A 23,952-nucleotide genomic window follows, 5' to 3' on the forward strand; every position below is an offset into this window, starting at 1 on the left:
TTTAAAGGTTCTGCTCCATGAAGGAAAAAAAAAAAAAATCACAAAATCCATTGTTTTTCACCTTTTCAGTCATTTCCTCATGAATAAATATTATCCATTAAAAACCTTTAAAAAGGTGCTGCGATACACAGTGTTATATTTCCATTTGCTTCAGTGACTCTCTGGTTGCCATGATGATTCCTTCCTCCAGCCTCTGCAGCTGCTTTTTGCCCCGTGCCACGGCACAACTCGCTCTCCACGCAGGTTTTTCCTCCATCCAGCCCCTTCCTCCCTCTCCCACTCCTGCCTCAGTCCGTGTCTGAAGAAGCTGCCCCGCTCGGTGACAAACGCCCGCTGGGTCCATCCAGGCACAAGGTGCAGCGAGGAGGGAGCGGGGAGTGCGGAGGGAGAGGGGCTCCGGGCTCCTTCCAGCCTCCTCCCGCCGGGACACGTCTTACAAGGCGGAGACCTTGACGATGTTGGTGGTGGCCGAGCTGGGAATGTTCGTGGCGTGGCCGGGGCTGCCCGGGCCGGGTCTGCTCTCGCCCTCGGGCGTCAGCGCCGGCGGCGTGGGGATGCTGATGATGGCTGTGGTGATCTGGGCAGCTTTGCAGTTCGGTCTCAGCCCATCATCTGATTTCATGTTGAGGCTGGAACGACTAGAAAACAAATTTAGTGCTTGGCTTGTTTTTCAAAATGAGGTAGTAGAAAGGATGGGAATGGTTGTGGTTCTTAATCAGGATCTTATTCAGCTGAAATATTCAAAGACTCCACTTAAACGTCCCCCCCCCCCCCCCGTTCCTGCAAGGCACCATTTATGTCTACACAGATTACACCAAGCTTTGGTAATGTTCCCCCTGGTTAGGATACAGCTTTCCACAGGGCAAATTATTCTATTTCCATTTCCTTCTTGCATAATTCTAGTTTATTTAAAAGGACATCTAAATACACCGTCCTGTGTACTGCATCTTTTCAGAGCACAGGTAGTTCTTTCTGAGAAAGATGTTGTCTTCCTTGCATTTCAAATACCTCTTTCATATTCACTGTCCCTTGATCTTTTCTATTTTATTTCTCTCTGCAGTAGTTTCAAGGATCTGACAGCTGGGAGCATTCTTATTAGATCTGCATCAATTGCATCCTATAATTAATTACAGAGGGAAAATGATAGGTTGATTTCTGTGCATCTGCACAGCTACAGGAGTCTGCTATTACCAGCCCAACGTGTTCATTTTCAACACAAGGCCTGTCCTTTCAGAATGTAAAGCTCCCAGTTGGGAAGCGGCTGCTGTTGTTACCTCGGAGTGACTCACCAGAGGATGGTTTCTGATCTCTCAAACACCAGGAATAGAACCCACTCCGCTCCCTGGATGCCTCGAGCACAACCTGAGAGTGGGGCAGCCTCAGGCACTGGGTGCTTCTGCCAGTGGCAACCAGTACACCCACTTGGTTGCATTCCACATGAAAAACAACTGAAAAGCTTTTTTTTCTCTCTCCATCCTTGCACAGTTTGGTAAGCAAGTGAAATAAGTGTTGACTTTTAAAATATCACCGGCATCTGATTTAGCACCCAGAACAGTTGACACTCCTGTGAATTACTGCTTCAGGTGCTGGTTTAAAATATTGTCATGTTGAAACTGAAATAGCTGGAGACTTGTTTTGCACTTATTCATTCATAATTCATGCTCTGAAATGCCCTTCTGGCACAAAGCAATCGCTTGCTGCCCTAAAGGCAGCTTTGTTTCAGTTTTTACATCCCTTTGATAGGAGTGAGGAGAAGAGGAATGGGACATTCAAAACCAGCCCTGGTGCACAAAAAAACTTAATGGGCTGAGGGGGATTTAGAAAGTAATTTAATATTTGCAGGAATTATATGGTGAATAAATGATCCTTTTTCAGCAATTTATGTATAAAATGAAATTTTAAATATTTTGTATTAAAGGACACTTCAACTGTGTCCTTTATGGCTTTTTAGGTCACAGCTACTAAGACACCATTGTGAAATTCCTCTTGTTTGTTTACCAGTGATGCTTAGAGTGGCAATTTAGATTTTTGGACCATGGAAATCAGTGGAGTGTCCCGGGGGGACCACATCAGCTCTCCAACAGCTTTGGCTGACAGACACTGCTGGCCCGTTCATTTTGCCAACAGGACCATTCCCTGGGGAGCCTGTTCCGTGCCCCACCACCCTCTGGGGGAAGAACCTTTTCCTGATATCCACCTACAAGCCGCGCTGGAGTCTGGCTTTAATCTGGTTCTTCCCAGGACAGCAAGGAGTGTGGGTCATCACTGGGAGGGACACAGAGATGCTGCGACCAGCCCCTGCCCCTGGCTGGGGAACGGCCCTGCCAGCCCTGCCAGCCCTGCAGCTGGGCACAGCTGGGCCCCAGCGCTCAGCACGACCCCTGCCCTGTACCTGGTGGTGAGGGAGGGCTGCTCGCTGCACTGGATGTGGATGGTGCTGAGCTCCTGCATGCTCCGCAGGCGCGTGGCCGGGACGCTGGAGTTGGGCAGGTGCGTGGTCTTCTTGTTGCGCCGGGAGCAGCAGGACGTGGTCAGCCCGCGGTGGCTGGACAGGGAGGGGCTCCGCGACGAGGGGTAGTTCTGCATTGAGCTCTCCATGCAGTTCTGCTCAAACAGCTGCTCGTCGATGAACTCGTGGTTCTGGCAGGGGAGAAGCAGAGCTGTCACTCCCTGGGGACACCGACAGCCTGGGCTGGGGGGTGTCAGCCCCTGCTCTGTGGGAGATGCTCTCTGCCTCCGTGCCTGCAAAGGGCTGCACCAGGCAGATCTTAAAAAGAAATGACTCTGCCCTCACTGCAACCACGGAAGATTTTGGTCTCCTGTGTCCGCAGGGAAACAGGAGGAGCTGTTGCAGTGACAAAAGCGTGAGGATGTCACTGCTGCCTTGCCCACACAGTCTGAGATTGTCAATCTGTTGTGTTCAAATCCATAGGGTTTGATTTTCTGTTCTTTTTTTTGTCTGGATTCCAGAATGGTCTCAGTAAGTCTGGAATGCCACATGGTTATGAAACCCAAAAGGAGTTCATGCTACTTTTCCTTTATGCCTGGGACCAGGATTGTATTTTATCTGGATGATCACCTGGCCATAGAACTTAATGCTTGCATTGGCTGTTGGGTTCAAAGCATCCCTGCAGTGCATGAGCTGGGAGGAATAAACATGGCAGTGGAGAGGGGAAAGTGTTCAGGGGGAAGGAAATTCAGAAAGCTGAATCTGTAAAGAGCTTTTGTGCTAAGGAACAGGAACTCCTGAAAGAAAGAACTCCTACGTGTGGCTATGAACACCCAGGTAGAGTGAACAGACTTCATCCAGTCCCTGTCGGCTTCAGAAAAGATGGGAAACAAAAGCAACCATGCTGAAGGCAGCCATCAGATTCCACTGGAACAAGTAACAACTCTCACAGGGAACAAGAGCACTGGGAAGCCAAAGGGAGCCACGTGCACAAACTCCCCAGGACCAGACCAGAACGAGAAGTAAGCAAACACTGTCCAGACATGTCACAGAGACCATACAGAAAACAGATCGAATTGAAAAGGAAATACCTTGATGGTGGAAGTTCGTACAGATAACAGGGGATCATCCACAAGATAGGACAATCCCTACGAGACAACATGCCAACAGAAGATAAAAACACAATTCATTGTCCATTCCAGCATTCAGAAGTTTAGTCCCAGCACTGCATCTCTCGCCTCAGCATTCCAGCTCAAGTTTGAATGGGCAACAGGACCTTCTCTCAAAACCCTGAACCAGAATCCTTCTGACAATTCAGCTTTTGAGTGTTTTGTTCATGGAAACAGAACAAAACCCGTAACAACTTTATTACTTTGATCTTTTGAGAGCTGAAGGCAAAGGCAAACAAAGTTTCAGCTGCTGATTCACAAATCACAGATAGGGATTGCTTTGCCATTGTGTCACCAATGGACTGTGGGGTTTGATCAAACTCTGTGAAAACACAGAAGAAGGGTTTGGGTTGAAGGACTGGGTTCAGGGCACTCAGCACTTGGAGAAAATACAGCATGTGAATGTCCAGACTTAATCTGGGAGTTGGAATGGGAGGGAAAAAAAACTCCTTTTGTTTGAACAAACTCCATCTGCTGTGGGAATATGACAAAGTAATCTCTGTTGTGGCAGCTACAAGTACTTCAGGGTCACTTTGTCATCTGACACAGCAGATTTGTGAGCCATTCACAGCCACTCAGCTGGAAGTGTGTGCCATCGACAACCCAGAGACCATGCCAATAAAGAATGTACTCTGAGAATCCTCTGCCTCGTTTCAGGAAAGGTGAATTGCCCATTAAAACAAGTTTGCAACCATGGTACATTCCTCATTCCATTCCTGCAACTGGCTCACAAAATGACTCTTCAGTGTTTAAAAATGCTTTTACTACAATTTAAATTTTCTGTTGCGTAGTGTTTTAATAGATTACGAGAAGTACAGGATCTCACACAAACCCATTGAACTTTCCGGCCCAGTAATTCCAGACCGGAATCCAAATCTGCTGATTTGGTGCTACACCATGGTAATAACTGGCTGAAAAACATGAGGGAAAAACCTGTTGTGCAGCTTCTCCTTCTGAGTTTTAATCAAAATTCAAGTATCACTGTCATTGCCATTCTTTGCTGAAAAAGAGGAACATTTGGAACATTTTCAATCGCTGAGACGCATTGAGCAGGTTTGCGAGCAGTGTGGTGGGCTGACACAGCCAGGGTATCACGCCCACTAATTAGGGTACCACGCCCACTAACTGGGGTGCCGCACCACAAATTAGGGCACACTTTGGCCACCTTACTTCAGCTCATGAGCGATGGAGCAACTCCTGCAGCCCCAGAGATGTTCACCTGCCCCTGGACAGCCTTTCTAAGAGCAGGGCAGACCCTGCAGGCAGGGCTGTCAGCTTTTGTTTGCTTCAGCCAATTTGTTCAAGTTTTCAAATGAAAGTGTTTTTGTGAAATACGGGTCATAGTACTGAAGGGTTGAGGCAGAAAGTTTTAAACTGAAGAGTCAGGTTGTGAAATATCTGTTGGTAATGTAACATTGAAATAAAGGCGAGATGAGTTGTGTAAAACAAATTCAGTAGTCATTGATACAGGAAGAATCAGTTCACTGCCCTTGGCACGGTGACCTTTAGAGCTCGTTGGGCTCAGGTCACTGTAATTAATTACTCAGCTTCTTCCAGTGTTTCTCTGAGACCTAAGTGGTGCTACTCCAGCATAAGCCAAACTATGGAAGTGAAGGTGATTTGTCTAAAAGAAACCCTTGCAAGTCAGAAATCAAAAGTACATTTGATGATGGATGCAGATAGAAAAAGGCATGAATATTTCAAGTGTTAACCTCTCTTCATTCTCTCTAGAATGAATCATGGTATAGATAATGTGTTCCTTTACTGCAGAACCTTTTCTATAAACCTGGAAGCAAAACATATGTATCAAATAAATATCTGAAATGTTCCCAGAGACTTCTGCATACACAATCAGTCAGTAATGAAAAATAAAACTCTGGCTCCCAGCACCTTGCAGGATGCAAACAGAAACATCATGCTGTACCAGCTGCCTGAGTGGCTTTGAGATAGATCACCTGCCCTTGCAAGCAGACAGAGATGAGAAAAGATGTGTGCAACCTTTAAACCCTTGAACAGAGTTCATCTTCTCTGAGCCATCTCCAAGGCTGAAGGTTATTTTTTCCCACCCTGTGGGCACTGGTGACCAGGCTGTGGTTTGGAGTCACCAGCAGCATCTTCCTCCCAAGGCAGCAGGACTGTCCCTTAGTGCTGATCAGCAGCAGTGATGGGTGTGTGATGCGTGGCTGACAGCACAAGGGAAACGCACTGTGGTTCTCTTTCAGGAGCACTGAAGAAATGAAACTTCTTATTTCTAGGATCTCCCTAACCCCTCGCTGAAAATTTGTGTTCAGATGAACTTGACCAAGAAGCTGCTGCTGGCTCTGTACAGACGTGGGTGACTGAGGGGTAGCAGATAATCCCATTTTATCCCTCTGCACGGGAATTGTTTTTATTATTTTAAAGACAACAAAATAGAAGTGCATTTAACCCACTGCAGAATGTTCCTGGGAGCCCAGAATGAGTGCCACCCTCGGAGGGAGTGTGACAGGGGTCACCTCAGAGCACCCCGTGTGTAACCTCCTCCTTGGGGCGCCCCGGCCGGGCACCCAGGGCCGTGGGTGTGGAAGGTTGTGTTGGTACTTACGGTTGTTTTTTCCAGGCAGTGCAGCAGATGGTGGTGTTGGCTTTCGATTAAGGAGGTGCCTTTAGTCATGTGCTGTTCCTCTTCGGTGGATCCCTGAATAGCCACAAAAAGAGGAAGGGAACAAACCCCAAACCAGGTGTAAAACCATGAAAACAAACGGAATCAGCAGGAACTTCCACTGGGGTAAAGATAACAATTTCAGTGTTGCCAGCTCTCGGGTTTTTCTCCTCACTCTTAGGAGGTTTCCTCAATTTTTTTCTTAATGATTTCACTTGTCCACTCAGGTGCACTCAGCTCCGATTCAAACCCTGTGTGTTTCTAGGTATTCTGTAGCTAGGGGGGAAATATGGGAAGGGCTGCTGACTTACGATGTCAAGCTCAGGAACCAGAAGGCAAAGGGAAAAAAAGAATCTGTGCTGCTGTACTTTTCCAAAATACATTAAGACTTCTAAGCTTGCCGTGACCTTTGAATGCCAACAGATGTCCCCTGACCTCGAGTCTCTGTTGGGAGGCAAAGCTGAGCTGCCTGGTTCCCCTGGCTCTGCCCGACCCGGGCAGTGCTGGGCCCTTGGAGCTCGTGTGCCCAAAGCTCCTGACCACGGCTGCACACGGGAGCAGGGAATGGCACAGTTAACATTTGGGGTTTAAGGATATGCTCTTACTGCTATTTAAGTTTCTGGTCTCGAAACCGCCTGTGATTTCACGACACGTTAATCTGTTGTGTGTCTTTGAGGATGAGCACTCTCAAAGACAATGACGTGCATTAAAGCAGCAATTAGGTGGTGTAAGATGTGTCCCTGAGCCTCAGAAGGAAAGGGGGCTGGTGTCTTCTGTAATGCCTGAATCTGAAAGTCAAAAATGGATGTGCATGGCTGGAATTGCTGCTCAGACACAAAACAGCAGGATCTGACTGCTCAGGAGAGGAAATGGGTGGCAGAACATCTTGCCAAGACATTGCTTGTTGCTCTCAAGGGGATCAAATTCAGCTGTGGTTAAAGCACTGCATTTAAATGCACCCCTGTGTCCCACTGCTTCCCCGCAAGTGCCTGCTCTGGATGCCATTCCCAGGCTGGTGCTGGGATCCTTAAGTGAAGGAATAACTTCGTCCCTGACAGGTGCCAAAACACAGCTGAAGTGGGACATTAGGGAAGCTGACTTCCTGTACACAGAATTAATAGAATCCTGTGGGAATGCATCTTAGGCAGGTTATGGATTTTTTTGTTGCTGTTGTTTTGGAGGATGAACATTCCCTGACGTATTTTTAGAAGTGGCCTAAAAAAAAAATCAGTTCCATTTTTCTTATTAACAATCCTCCTGGTGAGGTAACACATCCAGCAGGTCCTGTTGGTTCCTGCTGAGATGACTGACTCCACTGAAGTCTGGGTTGGAATATTTCCCATGGAGGCCCTTGGAAGCCCTAAAGCAGAGATGATGCTGCACTAAAACACTGGGAAAAGAGAGAGGAAGAGCACATATTGCAAACAGTATCTTTTTATGAGGATTTGCCTAAGAGGAACTCTAAAAGGGGTCTGAGAGCCAAGACAGAGCTTCCACAGCTCTGGCAGGAGACCCAAACCAGTTGTTAAGTGTTGGCAGCACAGCCCAGGCTCTCCCTCTGCCTTCCAGCTCAAGGCTGGGCTTGGTCCTGAGGGAAAGGGCTCAAGGGATGGCAGTGACCAGGAATAACCTGGAGTGTCAGGGAGTGGGACTTGTACCTTATCTTCCTTTGGGATTTTTTTTCAGTCAGCTCAGTGTTTCCAGAAGGGCAGAAACACCCGAGGCCATCCCACGTGGAAATTAGGCATGAGATCTGCAGGAGCTGCTGCCCTGGGCCAGGGCCAGGGCCAGTGCCAACGTCCCAGACACTTGGCGTTTTGGGGGTAGCACTGAGGAAAGGGAACCTACAGAGGTTGCATCTGCAGGCAAACAAAATCTGTGTCTTCAGCAGAAGAGTTTGGCTGCAATGGAAGAGCTCGTGGGGGAGGGAGAGCTTTGCTCTTTGAGCAGGGATGCCAAAGATCTGATGCCAGTTACAATTCAGTTTGCTCTTGGAAGACATTCCGTGAACTGCTGGTTGCCTGGGGGGAGGCTGCAGCACACTGTGGTGTCAGTTCTGAAATCCAAAATTCTTCCACTTCACCTCTATTTCAGTGCTCCATCACTGGGTCCTGGTGAGCTGGTTCAGGGGCTGGGCTGGCCCTGCCCAGGGAACAGCCACAGTGCTTATCTGGGGCTGGTGAAAAGGCACCAGACCTGCCGGCCTCCTGCTCCTGGGATATGCACCTCCTGGCACTGCAGCTAAAAGGGAATTTCAGCTGCTGTACAAGGAGATTAGTGCTAAGAGGATATGTAGGCTGCTGCCATGGGAAGGAGCTCACCATCCCTTGAGCACTTTTGACATAAAGCCCACTAAAAAAATCTCAAAATGAGAAGAAAACAGTCTGAGGACTTTGTGTCTAGATGGCAAATGCCACAAATCCACATGTTTGTGAAGCACGAGCCTGCATTCTTGCTGGAAGCAGATCTCCTTCCTGCTGCTGTCCTTGGATGAGTCCTTTTCTTCACTTTGATGGGAGGCTCCGGGCTGGAGACGTGCTGTTCCCTTGGAAGATGGTGTCAGTGTATTCATTCTGGTGCTAATGAAAGGACACTCCAGCACACGTTCCGGAACCCTGAGCAGCCCTGTTTTCCCAATTTACTGGTTTGGCTGCAGAGCCAGAGCCAGGGCACGGCGTGGGGCCGTGGTGACCCCTCCCAGTGTCACACAATCCGCTGGGCCCTTGCTAAACACCCACAGTGAGCCCAGAGCTGTGGGATCCCTGGTGATGGGAGAGAGAACGTCTGGTCATGGCCGTGGAGTAATTGCAGTTGGAATTACTGCTGGGGGACAAAGCAGCCCTGTGGCAGTCTGGCCATGTGCAGCCCATTACTGTTCACACAGATCCTGGGCAAGGTGTCAAAACAGGGCTTGTACCTGAGCAGGGAAGCAGTTTGACACTAATGTGACTGACAAATATGCACAGTATGGAGATAATATTTTGGTGTCTGTTACTGCAGCTACACAAGTCGTGTTCCTTTATGTTTTTACAGCTTAAAAAATTTGGCTGTCTAGACTGTGCTGTCATTCACATTTTGTACTCTTCAGAAGAGTTTGTTGTTCCACCACAAAATGAAAGGACATAAAATCTTGCCTCGTGGAGTTAAACTGGTCATGTACACCTGAAGGGAAAAACGCTCTGCAGTTCTGTAATTAATTAGTGCCACTACCTGGGGATGGAGAGACGTGTTGGGTCTTGATTCTGGCCCAAACCCTTCTGGGATTCTATGATTTAGAGCTATAAACCCACCAGGAAGGAAGTTACAGCCAGAAAACCTTGTGAAAACCTGCTATAGGAGCTCCTATAGATCTAAATTTAGTTATTAATGGTTAAAAATTCCTCTAGAACCTCTTTAGAAATGTTTCTGTTTTCCTTCCTGTGCCTACAGTAGCTTTGTAGCCAAAATGATCCTTTTCCCACTTATTTTTGCTCAAGTGCCAGAAAATGAACCCATTCAGCCAAATAGTTCTCTCAGCCTCGTGCATTTTGGACTTAAGCATTGGTGTGTCAGCTGCTCTTCCCTGAGTGGTCTTGGCAGGGAGTTTTGGTTGACAAGAGAAGTGAGGAGATCCTTGCTGGGATGACAGGCTGGAAGATCAAGTGCAAACTGAGTGATCCTGCTAAGCTCTCCTGGCAATTTTTAAAGACTAGAAACCTAAAGTTTAAAAGGAAATTTTAAATTTTTAGTCAAATTTTTGCATGTTTTCTGGGTAATGAAAGAGCAGAATCCCAGCAGAGCTGACTTCCCAGTCCTGAGCCTTTCCTGTGTGGGGATAAGCTCTGGGATAGGTGTGACCAGTCATGGCCTTTACTTGATACAGGAACTCCTCCTGAACTGCTCAGCAGTGATGTATGGTGCAAGGAACAGATTTCTGAGCGTGGCTGCCATTTGCTGATCAGGAGACAACGCTGGATGTGTAGTCAGAGGGATCCAACTTGTTTTGGAAGGGAGAACAGAGCTGCTCTGGGCCCCCCACCTTCCAAATCCATACTTGGTGTGAAGCGCTTTTGTTGAACAGTTTAGAAAGTTCCAGTTGTAAAGGGCCAGATTTATCTGTCTCAGGCTGCACTGAGCACATCCTACGTGCAGAACCAGGTGCTGCACGACTCCCCTGTGCTGAGCCCACTGAGCTGGGCTAGGAGTGGGCTCATGTCCAGGGGAGCAGCTTTTGCAGGGGTTGGAAAGGTTTTCAGCTTTGATTTTACAGAACTGTTGTGGTTGGAAAAGCCCCCCCAGCTCCCTCAGCTGCTCCTCAGAGAACTTATTCTCTAGACCCTTCCCCAGCTCTGTTTCTCCTCTCTGGGCACAAAAGCAGGGCTGTGTCCCAGGGAGAGTGATATTGAGGATCAGATCCCAAGTGAGGATGCACAAATGAGTTCTAGGCGGCTCTGGGGCTCAATCAAATATTCTTCATCTCTCTCTTCACTCCCCACGTACATGAAAGGCTGATTTATTTGAAATGAAATCCATGAAATGTGCTAATACCTGCTCTGGTGTTGATCAGGCTTAATGTAATAACCTCCTCTCGTGTTTGCTGGTTCTGCTGAGCAGTCTGAGCATTTAAAACTTTCCCCCTCCTGAGCAGCCAGAGGCCTCTGGAGGCCTTTAAAAATAAACTCACCACCAGCCTGCCTGAAACAGGAGCTAGGGAATATTTTCCTTGTCCTGTTGGAGATGATCAGGTAGTAGATATTAGACTCTTAAAAAATAAACGGAAGGCAGTGGGTATTTATAGTGTGGGCTGTGTAAATGAGTCCAGCTCCAACAGCTCCGTCACACCCAGGGATTAGAGGGAGCTGTGAACTTGCTGGAAAGCCAGATCCTTTCCTAGCTCAAGGAGGAGCTCAAGGAAGCTTTTCCCTGCTATCCAGTCGAGCAGCTGGGTTCCAGCTGTGCCCGCACACCCCACGTGCAGTGTGTGATAGCACATCCCGTGTGCCAGGCTGGGAACGAGCAGTGAGCTGAGAGACGGGGGGAGCCCGGGGAGAGGAGCGGGGCTGGGGGGGTGGGCAGCCGTGGAGGGACAGGGCTGTGCACTCACCGTGAGCTCCAGCGCCTCGTTGAGGAGCCCGTTGCGTTTGCTGTGCAGGTACGCGTTGGAGCTGCCCGTCTTGGCCACGCGGATCCGCGCCAGGCGCGCCTTCTGCAGGGACACAGAGCGGGGTTAGGGATGGGGACACAGAGCGGGGTTAGGGATGGGGACACAGAGCGGGGTTAGGGATGGGGACACAGAGCGCGGTTAGGGATGGGGTTAGGGATGGGGACACAGAGCGGGGTTAGGGATGGGGTTAGGGATGGGGACACAGAGCGGGGTTAGGGATGGGGACACAGAGCGGGGTTAGGGATGGGGTTAGGGATGGGGACACAGAGCGGGGTTAGGGATGGGGACACAGAGCGGGGTTAGGGATGGGGTTAGGGATGGGGACACAGAGCGGGGTTAGGGATGGGGGTAGGGATGGGGACACAGAGCAGGGTTAGGGATGGGGACACAGAGCGGGGTTAGGGATGGGGACACAGAGCGGGGTTAGGGATGGGGTTAGGGATGGGGACACAGAGCAGGGTTAGGGATGGGGTTAGGGATGGGGACACAGAGCGGGGTTAGGGATGGGGTTAGGGATGGGGACACAGAGCGGGGTTAGGGCTGGGGTTAGGGATGGGGACACAGAGCAGGGTTAGGGATGGGGACACAGAGCGGGGTTAGGGATGGGGACACAGAGCAGGGTTAGGGATGGGGTTAGGGATGGGGACACAGAGCAGGGTTAGGGATGGGGTTAGGTCTGGGGTTGGGGCTGGGGTTGAGGCTGGGGAACAGAGCGGAGTTATGGCTTGGGGTTGGGGCTGGGAGCACTGGGGATTTGTCCTGTGCTGCCAGTACCGGGAGGGAGGCGACTTTGGGTGGTCACTCTGCCTGGAAAAGGCTGGGGTGAAATACCAGGGGTGGTCAGGAGGACAAGAAGCTTTTGGGAATAGGGGCACAGGCGGCTCTGCGTGTCTGTCTGTCTGTCCGTCTGTGTGCAGGGGGCAGCTGAGCACAGCTCACAGCTGCCTGGAGCACATTGTCTGCCACAGGCTGTTAACAACCCCCCAGAGACAGCACCTGGGGTGCTGCAGGCTCCTTTATGCCTCCCAGAGTTCCTTTTTGGGGTGAGATGCAGAGCACTGGAGCCTCGCGCTGGCCGTGCTGCGGGCACAGGGGCCGTGGGTGCTGTTCAGGGTTCAGGTGCTCTGCACGTGAGGTGCCTTCATTTCTCACCTTCCCCCACCACCCTGGGCCCTTCAAACCCCTCTCTCTCCCCCTCAGCTCTGTCCTTGGCAGTCTCTGTCCCCTGCTCTGCTCGTGCTGCAGCAGCACAGGGACAGTGGGCCCTCAGTGAGCCTGGACCTGTGTCCCAGCAGTGGCAGTGGGACTTCATTAACTTTGGCATCTGATAAAAGAACACTCTCCAAAAATACACATCTCCAGGGGGACAAGTTAGATGATAAGAAGCAGTCCAGAATAATGCAAACAAGAAAAACTGACCCTACCTCTTCCTTTTTGATTATTTTTGAAAATTCCTTTTAGCGTTTTAGTTTTTCTTTTCAATTGCTGCCTGCTCCTCTGTCAAGTGATTTGCCTTTTTTCTTTTCTACTGTTAATTTATGACTCAAACACCATTAAAAGTAAATACATTAAATAGCTGCAGCTATTAAAAAATAATTACATTGTGCTGTAGTTTAAAATGCTGCCTAATCCCTTAAATAACATGGAGCTCGTGATTTTCCCTTCTAATTAGAGGTGCTAATGGGTAAACGCTGTAGGAAGAGGAAAGGCAGGAGGCAAATATCTGCAGTGGGTCCAGAGAGTGGAGCCATTTCAGGAGCTCTATCCCTGCCCAGGTGTGAGCCACTCTGGCCTTCAGCATTGGAAATATCTGAAATATTTGTTTAACATCAAGACCTTGTGTTCAAGCAGACAATTTCTCAGGCAAAGACATGCACAGGGTAAAGTTTGCAGCTTTAATTGGGTGACACAGACTATGACCAATCTGAAAAATAGGTCATCTTTCGAACCCCCCAAAATGGGGACATCTGAAATTGGCTTTATTTTCTATACCTCACCTAGATTTCCTTGTCCCATTTTAACGTTGAGCCTCCTAATCGGTGTGTGAGAGTGAGATCTCTGTGCTGGGCCAAGGTGCTCTCGGCCTGAGACAGGGACAAAACACAGACTGAGAACACAACAAGAAAGTGAAATTGGATCTTCACTTTTCCTGAAGACTTTCCCAAACTGCTGTGTTGCTCTAGGCCCTGAGAAGGACGGGCCTGAGGCTGCAACCTGGAACAAAATCCATGGGGACTGCTGCTATGGAATGGGAGCTGTGGGAGAGAGCCGGGATAAGGGAATGAGGGATGTTTCATATTCCAGGTACATGGCATTGTCCCTCTGTTCCTCATAGTTACATTTCCATTAAATTGTTTCTTTTAAATGCAAGTATGTGCCTTTGTGTGTGTGTTCCTCACTTTTCACAATGATCTCCTCTCTCCTGTAAGCAGGAGTGGATTTTGGATGCAGTGGTGGTTTTTCCAGGGATGCTCTGATGGTCACCACTGAAGATTCCCATTTCTCCCTGTGCTTGATAAAATATCAGCTCCTTTGCTGGAGGAATTGTCAGTGCCCAGCTTACCTCACCTGTAGCAGGAAAGGTTCATCCTCATCTTCAGTTCAGTCATTTATTAAAGTGGATTCAGTCTCAGGCTGTTGTAATGAACATTATTCCCTTTGCCTCCAGGCTAGCAGGGGATCAAATATTAATAGCTGTACTCCATGTGGGCTGGAGATGGTTCTGAGGTCTGTTCCCTTTTCCTTTTGAAACAGGGCCACTTGCTATCTAAATAATTAAGCCCCACAGCTTTTGTAGTTTAGAACAGACATTATTTTAAAAAATGTCAGTGGGGCAGGACAGAAGTTAATCCTATTCTCCTCACACAAAGGATTGGCTGGGATCATCACAGCGCCCAGCGCCGGGTCCCCATCATGATTAAATTTGGTAGATATCTTGATTAACTCAGCTAGAGAAGTTAATTAAAATTGGTGCCTAAAATTGGTTTGGCCCTCCAGACAGTTTCCTCCGTTGGACTAGAAACAACTCTGAAACAACAGTTCAGGTTTTTCTGTGAATGTCTGTGTGCAAATCTGAATTCTTTGGAAAGCGTCAAAGGGTCTCTGTCAAGGGACACAAGCTCTGCCTGGTGCTTGGGTACCTGTCCTGTGCCTGTGTGGGGTGTGGCACTTTGATCAAGCCTGACAGTAAAAAGGGGTTTAAGATCTTCCAAATTCTGCCAGTTTTTACCACATGTGGGCATGTTTTTGTCACCCCTCTCCTGCAGCTCAGCACTCCTGGTCTGGGCACAGAACATGGGCAAGTGGAATACTGTGCTTCTCTGCCCTTCTGCTGCAAGCGTCATTTTGGGGAGGATCGTTGTCTTCTGCATCTTCTCCCCCAAATGTGACAGACTAAAGGTCACCAGGGCTGGGCCTGAGATCACTGTTACTGAATATAACCCCTGCACAGGGAGGCTAAAAAAGGAAAAGCAAACGGCACACTGTGTCTGCATGGAGATGGGGAGAGGAGTTGCTAGGAAACCACAGGATCTCAAAATGCATATGACCTAATCTGGAAGATAATTTATATGATGAAAATAATAATACTAATGACAGCCACTTACAGGTTAGAATGATTAATTTGGTTATCTTGGAGCCCACGTGTTTCTCAGAGCAGGATGGAAGGCAGGGCTCAGTAACTTCTGGGGCTTGCTGGTTTTTAAGAAACTGGAGGCTCAGAATAAGCAGGAAGGGCAGGGAAGAGCTGCAGAAGTGGAGACCTGAGCTGGGCTGGGGAGGGTGCAGCATCCTGGGTGTCTGCACTTCCCAAAGGGACTGGCAGAGGAGAGGGAAGAGCCTGAGTTCATCTTTTTGCTTTTTGGAGAAGTGCAGGGAGCAGGAGCTGCTGGCTGGGAGAAATGCTTACCAGATGGCAGGCTCAGGAAACAGCTAATTATTATTTATTAATGATTTTCATCCAATTCTTATGGAGATAGCGCTCACTCTTGATTTATGTGGGATAATAAACTATTAAGCTACAACCTATGACACAATTGCATATTTGCCAGACAACTTCAGCTTTCCAGACCTTCTGTTCTCGAGCAAGCAGTGAGTGGAGCGCCTGCATGTCAGGAACTCTCTGTGCAGGCCCTGCATCCATTTCTCCCTCTGTGCACTGGAGCTCTTTTTAGCATTATCCCTCTCAGGATGAGGTTGGAAAGGATCTCTGGAATCAAATCATAGGCCACCTGGTCCAACCGTGCAGGGCCACCTCCACCCTGTGTCAGGTGCTTCTTGAATAGCTCCAGAACTGCACACCTGAAGGTATTTGTACATTAACGAGGTCACCTGATCTAGAGCCACCTCCACCCTGTGTCAGGTGGTTTTGGAGCTATTCATATGCTAATGAGTTCACCTGATCTCACCTGCAGGGCCACCTCCACCCTCTGTCAGGTGCTTCTTGAGTAGCTCCAGAACTGCACACCTGAAGGTATTTGTACATTAACGAGGTCACCTGATCTAGAGCCACCTCCACCCTGTGTCAGGTGCTTCTTGAGTAGCTCCAGAACCTGCACACCTGAAGGTATTTATCCACTAACGAGCTCCCTCTGAGCCTTCCCTTCTTGACACCAAACAGTCCCAGTCCTCAGCCTTTCCTCATATGAGGGGTGCTCTGTCCACATTCCATCTCCCTTTACTGCTAAAACCACACCATGAGGGTTCCTGGTAGAAAACACAGCTACACAAAGTAATTAACCATGTTTCACGTGCTAATTCTTCAATAATTAATAGTTTGAGTATTAGTGGTGATTGCTGCAGTAGGTGAGCACCACTGGGCCTTTAAGGCTGAAATGAAGCTGCTCTCCAAAGTTATCAACAGAGTGTTTTGGGTCTGGTTTTTACTCTCAAGGTGAAATATTGCAGCCATTCAGCAAGCACTTGATTTTTTTGCTTTTGTCTGCATTTGTTGCTTGTTTGGGGTTTGGACTTTAAATTCTAGATGGAAAGAACATGGTTGATTTTGGAAGATGGAAAAGGTGACAAGCAGATTGTAGAGTTGAAGAGGAGTTTGTACAGGCTGAACAACAGGGCTTGGAGTCTGGAATGACAAAAAAGTGTTTTCTTGTGGTTATGTTCTCACCTTCCCGAAATGATCTTGTCTCTGGAACCTTTGACTAATTTTTTAGCCTGAAATTCCAGAAGGAATTCAGCAGAGACTTCAGGTTGTACTTCTGAGTGGGAGCTCAGAGCACAGATGTAACTTAGAAAGGGAATGGATGGAACCTTCATCCGGTGCAAACCTGCTCAGCTCCCTGGCCTGTTGTGGTAGTTTTTCCTTGCCAAGCAGAACATGGAAAACCCTTCATTTTAAAAAAAGCATTCAAAAATAATGGAGCAAACAAGATATTCAATGAATCCACTGTCCATGGAGTGCTTTGCTCAGTACAGTGAGGCAGCACTGCTCATCTGTCCTGCTTAGGGCCCTGGGAAGCTGCTCTGCCATCTCTGCCAAAGGCTGGAGTGCCGAGCTGGGGCTGGGGCTGGGGCTGCTCCCTGGGCTTGAGAGCGGGGTAAGATGAGGCTGTTTGGAAAGCAAATGGCCCATCCAGTCAGGAGCAGTTGTTATTCTGGCAGCCACAGCCCATCTGCTGTGGGAATGGACAGGCACCAGAGCACAGCACTGGTACAGGACCTAAGAGTAACTTTTTCTTCTCCTTTTAACCTCTTTTTTTTCCCCCTAAGAAACAAAGTATGTACAGTTGGATTTTACTTCCTCTCAGATCTTTACATTAAACAGATTTTGAGCCAAGTTCAAATATTCTGTCGCTTTTGCTTTGGGGGAGATGTTATGGAGCTGCATATGGAAATCAGATAGTGTAGAACTCATTATATTCCTATATAATTTGATAGAACCACTTACAGTCAGGCCTTGATCTTATTTTGGGCCTCTTCATTACTTTCCAGAGATGAAAGATTCTTCTCTCCTCCTCTGTGCCTCTCCTTTTAATGCTACCTTACCCTTGGCACCATTAAAGCAACAGAACATCATTTCCAATGAACTTTATCATTTAATCTTTTCCAACACCGAGGAACATCATGTTCAGGCTATTTATAGAACAATGCACAGAATATGGAGTTTAATGGACCTGGGCCTCTCTACCAGTCACAGATATCCTGGCTGATTAAACAGGGAATTTTCAAAGGGTTGCAATATGCAAAACTGTTAAGATGGTCAGGAAGCCCCTGGAGCACTGGGCCTGGTCCCCTCCTGCTGTAAACTTCTTTTTGTACATTCTCATCTTGATCTTAACAAGCTCTAGCTCAGACTTGGGCAAGCTCTTATTCCTGGAGGACATTTATTTCAGAAATTCTTTTTTCTGATTCCCAGCCTGTGTGTATTTGTTGCCAATCTTACTCAGTTGTCATTGTACTGTCATTTTCTTTTCACATGGACCATCCCTTTTCTGGTGTTTGCTGCATTCTACAGCAAAGGAAAGAATAACCTTCCCTTGTTTTTGTAGAACTTGGTGATTCTCAATTCCTTTGCTTGTAATTTAAGTAGTAAGCTTTTCTGGAGGCCGTTTCATATTTTTATGCTCTGAAGATTCCCTGTTTATTTTTAATACCTTTAAAAAGTTATCTATGTCTTCATCCACCCCGTAAGGGTTACAGTCAGGCCTTGATCTCTGTAAGGACTGAGTCTATGGAAGTTTTCCCTTGATTGAATTATGTTTTACACAGTTGCTTCAACTTGGCTGAAATTCAAAGCTCCCTCTCTGCTGAAGTTCCCATGCTGCCAGCCCAGCTGAGTGACAAAACCCCCTCTCTTCCCTTCTCTCCCCCTTATTGAAATAATAATAAAAGAAATTCCCATACACACTTTTTTATGGTATTAATGCTGTGACAGGGTTTTAGAGCTTGGGTCAGAATTACTCTGAAGATGTGGTTAAAGAGGTGCCCAATTGTGGTGGGAATAATCTGGAATAGTTGGGATTGTTATGGGGTGTAAATCAGGGTGTCAGAACTTGTCTAGAAATGTATTACTTAAGAAAAAATCTCAGGAAAAGACCCTCATATTTTTCTGCATCATTAGTAGAGATGCTGCTGTTCTCCATTAGTCTAAAATGAGGTTTGGTGTTTCACTGGCAGCCAAGTGTGATGAGCATCTGTCTGCCTGTGATTTATCTGTCTGTCTTTTTTATCTGTGTTTCCAGAGCTCACTTTTATAACCTCTTTCACACAGCTCACACCCCCAATTAATAGCTATAAAGTATTCAGGGGATGGAGGAATTAACAGAATTTTATCTGCTGTCACATGCCAAGGTCCTCTGCCTGGTAGATGAGCACTAATTAATGGTGTGGCAGCCTGTGGCAGCTGCAGGAAAGGAAGGGAATGGCTCCAGGTAGTGCTGCCTAGCACCTGGTCCAGTGAGTGTCACCTCTGTCACCCCTGCAGGACAGGTCCCTGCTGGCAGCAGTGAGGGAACCGACCCGAGCTCCATTCCTCTTCTCCATGTGCGAGTTTTCAGCACTAACTGGGAAAATGTTGTTTGCTGGGAACCAGAATTGCCCAGAACTCCTCACATGACAACAAAGCCGTGTCACGATCGCCTTTCCTACTGAAACTGCCCCTGAGATGTGTGGTGATGCATCTTTCTTGAGGGAAAAATGCATCCCAAACCCCTCCCGTGGGGGGAGTGCAGACTCCAGAACTGGTGTCTCTGCTCACATCCCTGTGCTGACAGCCACAACACGCTGGCTGCAAGCCGGGCTGGCAGATGCGGAGGGAGAATCCTGCCTGGATGCTGTCCTGGGGCTGGACAATCCTGCCTGGATGCTGTCCTGGGGCTGGAGCGCTCCCAGGTGTCCCCAGGCTGTGGGGTTGTGATGGTTACACACTGCCCTGGCCCTGGTTTGTGCATTCCAGCAGTGGCTCCTGGCTGTCCTGCCTCGCCGCTGGATGTGCCGGGGGTCACGGGCAGTGCTGGAATTGCTCTTTCCCTACACATGTGACTGAAGGAGTCACAGAAGGGAAGGATGGAAGGGCAGTGCTGCTGTGACATCAGTTTGTCCAAACAGTGGCGGTGACAGGGACATGAAGGAGGGGAGCAGCTCTGGATCTCTGCCATGGTGACCACAATTTGCACCCACTTTCAGTGACTTTTCCCCTGCCCCAGTGATGTATCCATGTCCACGAATTCAGACATCAGCACACACCGCAGTCGGTGCAGGGGTGGGAGCTGGGCTCATTTGGGAGCTGCTGGAGGCTCAGCTGTGCCCAGCCCACCCCATTCTGGTTATTTAGGCAGGGTGGCAAAGTATAAACTGGATAATAAAGGTAACAGCATAGAATCTGATCACGAGAAGCCAGTTCCAAAGCAGGATAGGGTTCCCAACGTTCTTTGGCTGAATGCTTTGATCCAGGTCTCCTTGACGAGGCGATTCCAGCCTGCATTTATTTCGACATCTGGGATGGAGTGGGCAATATGAGCCATTACAAATCCTCCCACTGTGCTACAGGATGGAGCCATCTGGCCAGAGTCTGCCACGAACCTGGGCAGCCGGGAAAGGGACACCCTGGTGCTGAGGTGGCCCAGGAGAGCCCCTGGGGATGATCAGTCAGGTCCCTGTATTTTGTAGGCTGTTTTCTGGCTATGACTGAGACATGATGTGAAAGGGCCTCACTGAAAATAAATGTAGAGCAGCTTCTGGATATGTGTGGAAGGAATTCCAGCTGGGCATTGGGCTGCTGTTGACAGCAGGCTTTAATATTTGGACGTATGGGCTTGCTTTGGAGGCTGAACCCATAAACTGGAGCTCACTGACTTGAGCCCTTCCTTTCAGAGGAGACAACTCCTTGTCTTATACAATTTGGGACTCGGGGAATATGGACTAGCTGAACTGATGGAAAATGTTGATTTGCTTTCCTCGATGATATGAAAGAAAAGAGGCAGGATTCCTAGTTGGCTTATTTGTTTGTTTGGGTTTTTTTTCCCCCTGAACTCCAATAAGGCATGTGACAGAGAAAGAGGTATCTAGCCCAGCAAAAATGAAATGTCTTTTTAAAAAAATAATAAAAAAGCTTTTTTTCCCCTGTCAAAGTCTGTTAAATATCAACAACAACAAAAACATATTCCACACAGATTCATTCTGGTTGAAAAAAAACATGTTCTTTAAATGTCAGCCAGCTCCAGTTTTAACCTTATTGTTTCTCTCTCCCCTTAAGTTCCCAACCCCATCCCCTGCTGGAACTGAGTCATGTTCTGTTGCTGAGCTCTCCTTAGACAGCTCCAGTCACTTTTTCTGGCCGTTCTTTTCCACACTCTGAAGTTCACTAACCCACCTCCAAAATTTAGTGTGTCAGCTGAAAAACAGAACACTTCAAAGCTGACTCCCCTGCTTTGTAGCAAATCAATTATTATAATGGTCTCGTTATTGACAGGTGTGTGGGCCGCCTTCCTCATGGGTATGGGGATGACACAAATCCAGAATTAAGCCTTTCCCCAGCACCAGCTCCCCTCTCTGTGCGCTCTGCTGCTGCAGCCCTGCTTCCCCAGGGTCTGGAACAGGCTGTTTCCCACGTGCCTCTTGAGGAACAATCAGACATTTGTGTCCTTGCTCTTCCTTCCTTTTGGCTGGAGCCCCTTTTAAGCATCTCCATAGTTACCTCTTCCTCAGCTGCAGTCAGAGCTGCCTGTGTGCCACCATCTCCCGAGGAGATGGAACAACTTCCCTCCGTCCCCTGCCTCTCATCCACTTCCATCGGGAAAGCTCCAGCTCCTCCCTCGCCCAGCGTCCCTCTCTGCTGCTGGAATTGCTCTGTGATTGAGTGCTTTAATTCATCCCCAGACAATGTGTCCACTTGCCTGCCTCACCTCGTTTATGCCCTCTGCTCTCTGATAGCCTGGGATACAGTTTTCAGCTCAATGTTAGAGTTTTATGTGGGAGCAGCTCTACGAAATGATTCTGTCCTGGGTAGTCCTTGCCTAAATCTGTGTTTGGTTCTCTCCTGGAAGCTTACAGCCTGGAGGATGGAATGAGAAGTTGTCTCAAGGCTTTTGCAGTACAGTGCTTGTTCTCAGGGAGTCAAAGGGCACCAGATAATAAATGAAATGAATTGAACACACTGAGAGGCTGTAGTTGTCAAAAGCACATTTACTGCAGACTTGAAACCAAGCACTGTGATTACCAAGGGTTTATATTTGTTGGCAGCTTCCGTGCAGCCCCTGTGAAATGCAGCACTGAGGCTGATGCCAATCCCCCTGCGATTATCAGATATTCCAGCATCTCGGCTCATTTAGCAAATCTAACCATTAAATGACAGATGCACTCCAAACAGGCCTGGATTTTTCTTTTTTTCCCCACAGCATCTGAGCATTTACATTTTTCCCGATGTTGTGTGTACCTCATTTTGTGAGAGGCTCCCCTTTTGAACCTTTGCTTTCCCCCAAGCTGAGATCTAGAATGACCCTCGGGGGCTCTCCTGTTCCCCCCGTGTCACCCCCAGCCTTCCAGCCCTGCCTGTCCCTGCTGCCCTGCTCTCTGCCTTGGGACTCTGCTCACTCCTTCTCGAACTTCCAAACAATGAACTGTTCTCCTTCCCCACTGCTGCTAAAGGAGCAGCATTTCAGGAGCTGTCAGCAGCTGCCTCTGCCTTTTCTTGCTGGGGTGGAGAAGTGGGAGGTGTTGTCCTCCACCCAGCACCAGCTCCTCGTCTCCTTCTCCTCCGTGGTGCATCTTTGCTGCAAACTGAACACAGCGAGAGGGGCTCCTCCAGCATCATCTGAATTACAAAGTCGTTCTATTGTCAAGCCTTTTAAGTGTCACATTCTCTTTTAAATCCAAGGCTGTGACATTCACTGAGGAACAGCAGCGTTTCAAAGTCAGGAAGGTCTATTCTTAGCACATCAGTCAAAAAAGGAAAAAAAAGTCGTTGGGGAAGGAAAAAACCACAACAATTTTACCAAAATGAACCTTGTCACAAATGATCAATCCATCCTCCATTCACACTGACCTGGTCCTTGCTGCATGCCAGAGGACAGAATTTGATGCCACAGCGCAATGAATTAAGATTTGCCAGATCTCCTTGTAATTAATTGTCTCACAGTACAGGTTTGGCAAAGAATAATTTATCTTTAAAGTGATTAAATCACTGGTAGTTTGGTTTTGTGTTTGTTGGTTTTTTTTTCTTTTTAAGGAACATTTCTCCTCAGTTAGCTGAAGAATAGATGCTGATGAGTAACAGCCACCTCCTGGTATTTGATTCACGTTACTCAAGTACTTCTTTCTGCTAGACCAGAGCCCCCTCAACAGCTGAGAGACAAAGCTAGGACTGAGCCAGAGGGACACAGGGGGCTGGGCTGTTTTCTGGGGTTTTGGGGTACAGCCCCTCAGAAACCCCATGGGGCTGGAGAGTCCAGCTTCTCTCACGCCCCACTCTTCCCATCTGTGAGTACCAGTCCAGCCAGTCTGATGCTTGTACAGTGCTTCTGCTTTTGTTATTTGTCACTGGGAAAACTCAGTCTGAGTTCATATAAAAAAATAATATGGTCTATAGCCTTATCTTGAAATCTACCTGTACATCATAAAAGTTATGATTCTCGAGCTAAACAGAACTTCCAAAGCATTTATCCCAATACATTCCCAAGAAACTACTCTTCAATTAAAAGAGAAAAATAATTCACTAAGTTTGTGGTGTGCTAAAGGAAGACATTGCATTGATTCAGAGCTGTCTCCCAAGTTCTGTCTGTAAGGAGCTCCTGCTGGTGGTGGGTTCTTCATATTCATGGACCGAGAGAGCAAAGAGATTTTTCCAACCTTCTTGAAAAAAACATGCAAATGTCTTTGTAACTTTCACTAGATGGGGGCAGCGTTTTAACTGTTTCTGAAGATGGGATTCAGTTCAGTGTGGGATGGTGCTGGAACAAGTGTGGTATCAAAGCAGATCCTTAATGTCCCTTTGTACATCCTGACCATCTCTGGAGGGACTGTCATTAATGTGCTTCTCTCTCTTTCCTTCTTTTTAGCATTCATGCAGTGCTGATCATGTGAAAATTACTCACACTTCTGACTTGAGAAAAGTTTCTTAACTGAGAAATTCCACCAATATCAAGGGAATTAGAAATTCAAATGGGGGGAAATTATAAACTGTGTGTGTCAATACAGCAAACCTTTATAAAAGCTGCAATCAATCATATTGGCATCAAAGGTGGTGGGACTTCTCCCTGTCACCAAGTGGATCACAGGCCAATGAATAAAGGGAAAAGCTGAATCAGAGGAAGAAACGTTGGTTTGCTGCCTGGAGAGAGGGGTTGCCTTGTCCCGGAGCATGGACCCGGAGTCAGCTCTGGAGCCTCTCTGATTGTGACCCAGGGTTATGCCCAAATCTTGTCTGGCCCATTTCTTTGGGCCTGGGCTGGGCTGTGGAGCAGGTTGTGTCTCTGTTTTGGTGCTGTTTCAGTAGAACAAGGGCTTTCTTTCAAAGTTGTCAGTTCTTGAAATGGGCTGTTGGACACTGTCCCCATAAACCTCTCCCTGAGCATCTCTGTCCTTCCCATGCTTTGACACC

General features: G+C 47.9%; 1 protein-coding gene across 2 annotated transcripts in view; it reads right to left on the reverse strand.

Annotated features, from left to right (window-relative positions):
* Positions 1-433: 433 nt before the first annotated feature.
* Positions 434-23,952, reverse strand: part of KCND3 (potassium voltage-gated channel subfamily D member 3) — a 101,584-nt gene continuing 78,065 nt past the window's right edge. Inside the window, exons 3-7 of one of the 2 annotated variants that reach the window (XM_068995801.1) lie at positions 11,343-11,444; positions 6,203-6,295; positions 3,541-3,597; positions 2,393-2,640; positions 434-638 (exon numbers count right to left, since the gene is read on the reverse strand). In XM_068995801.1, the coding sequence (XP_068851902.1) occupies positions 434-638; positions 2,393-2,640; positions 3,541-3,597; positions 6,203-6,295; positions 11,343-11,444 (705 nt within the window). The remainder of the gene's footprint in view (positions 639-2,392; positions 2,641-3,540; positions 3,598-6,202; positions 6,296-11,342; positions 11,445-23,952) is intronic. The other variant, XM_068995802.1, reaches the window with a different exon arrangement.

Source organism: Aphelocoma coerulescens, chromosome 26 (genome assembly GCF_041296385.1).
Source record: "Aphelocoma coerulescens isolate FSJ_1873_10779 chromosome 26, UR_Acoe_1.0, whole genome shotgun sequence".
NCBI lineage: Eukaryota > Metazoa > Chordata > Aves > Passeriformes > Corvidae > Aphelocoma > Aphelocoma coerulescens.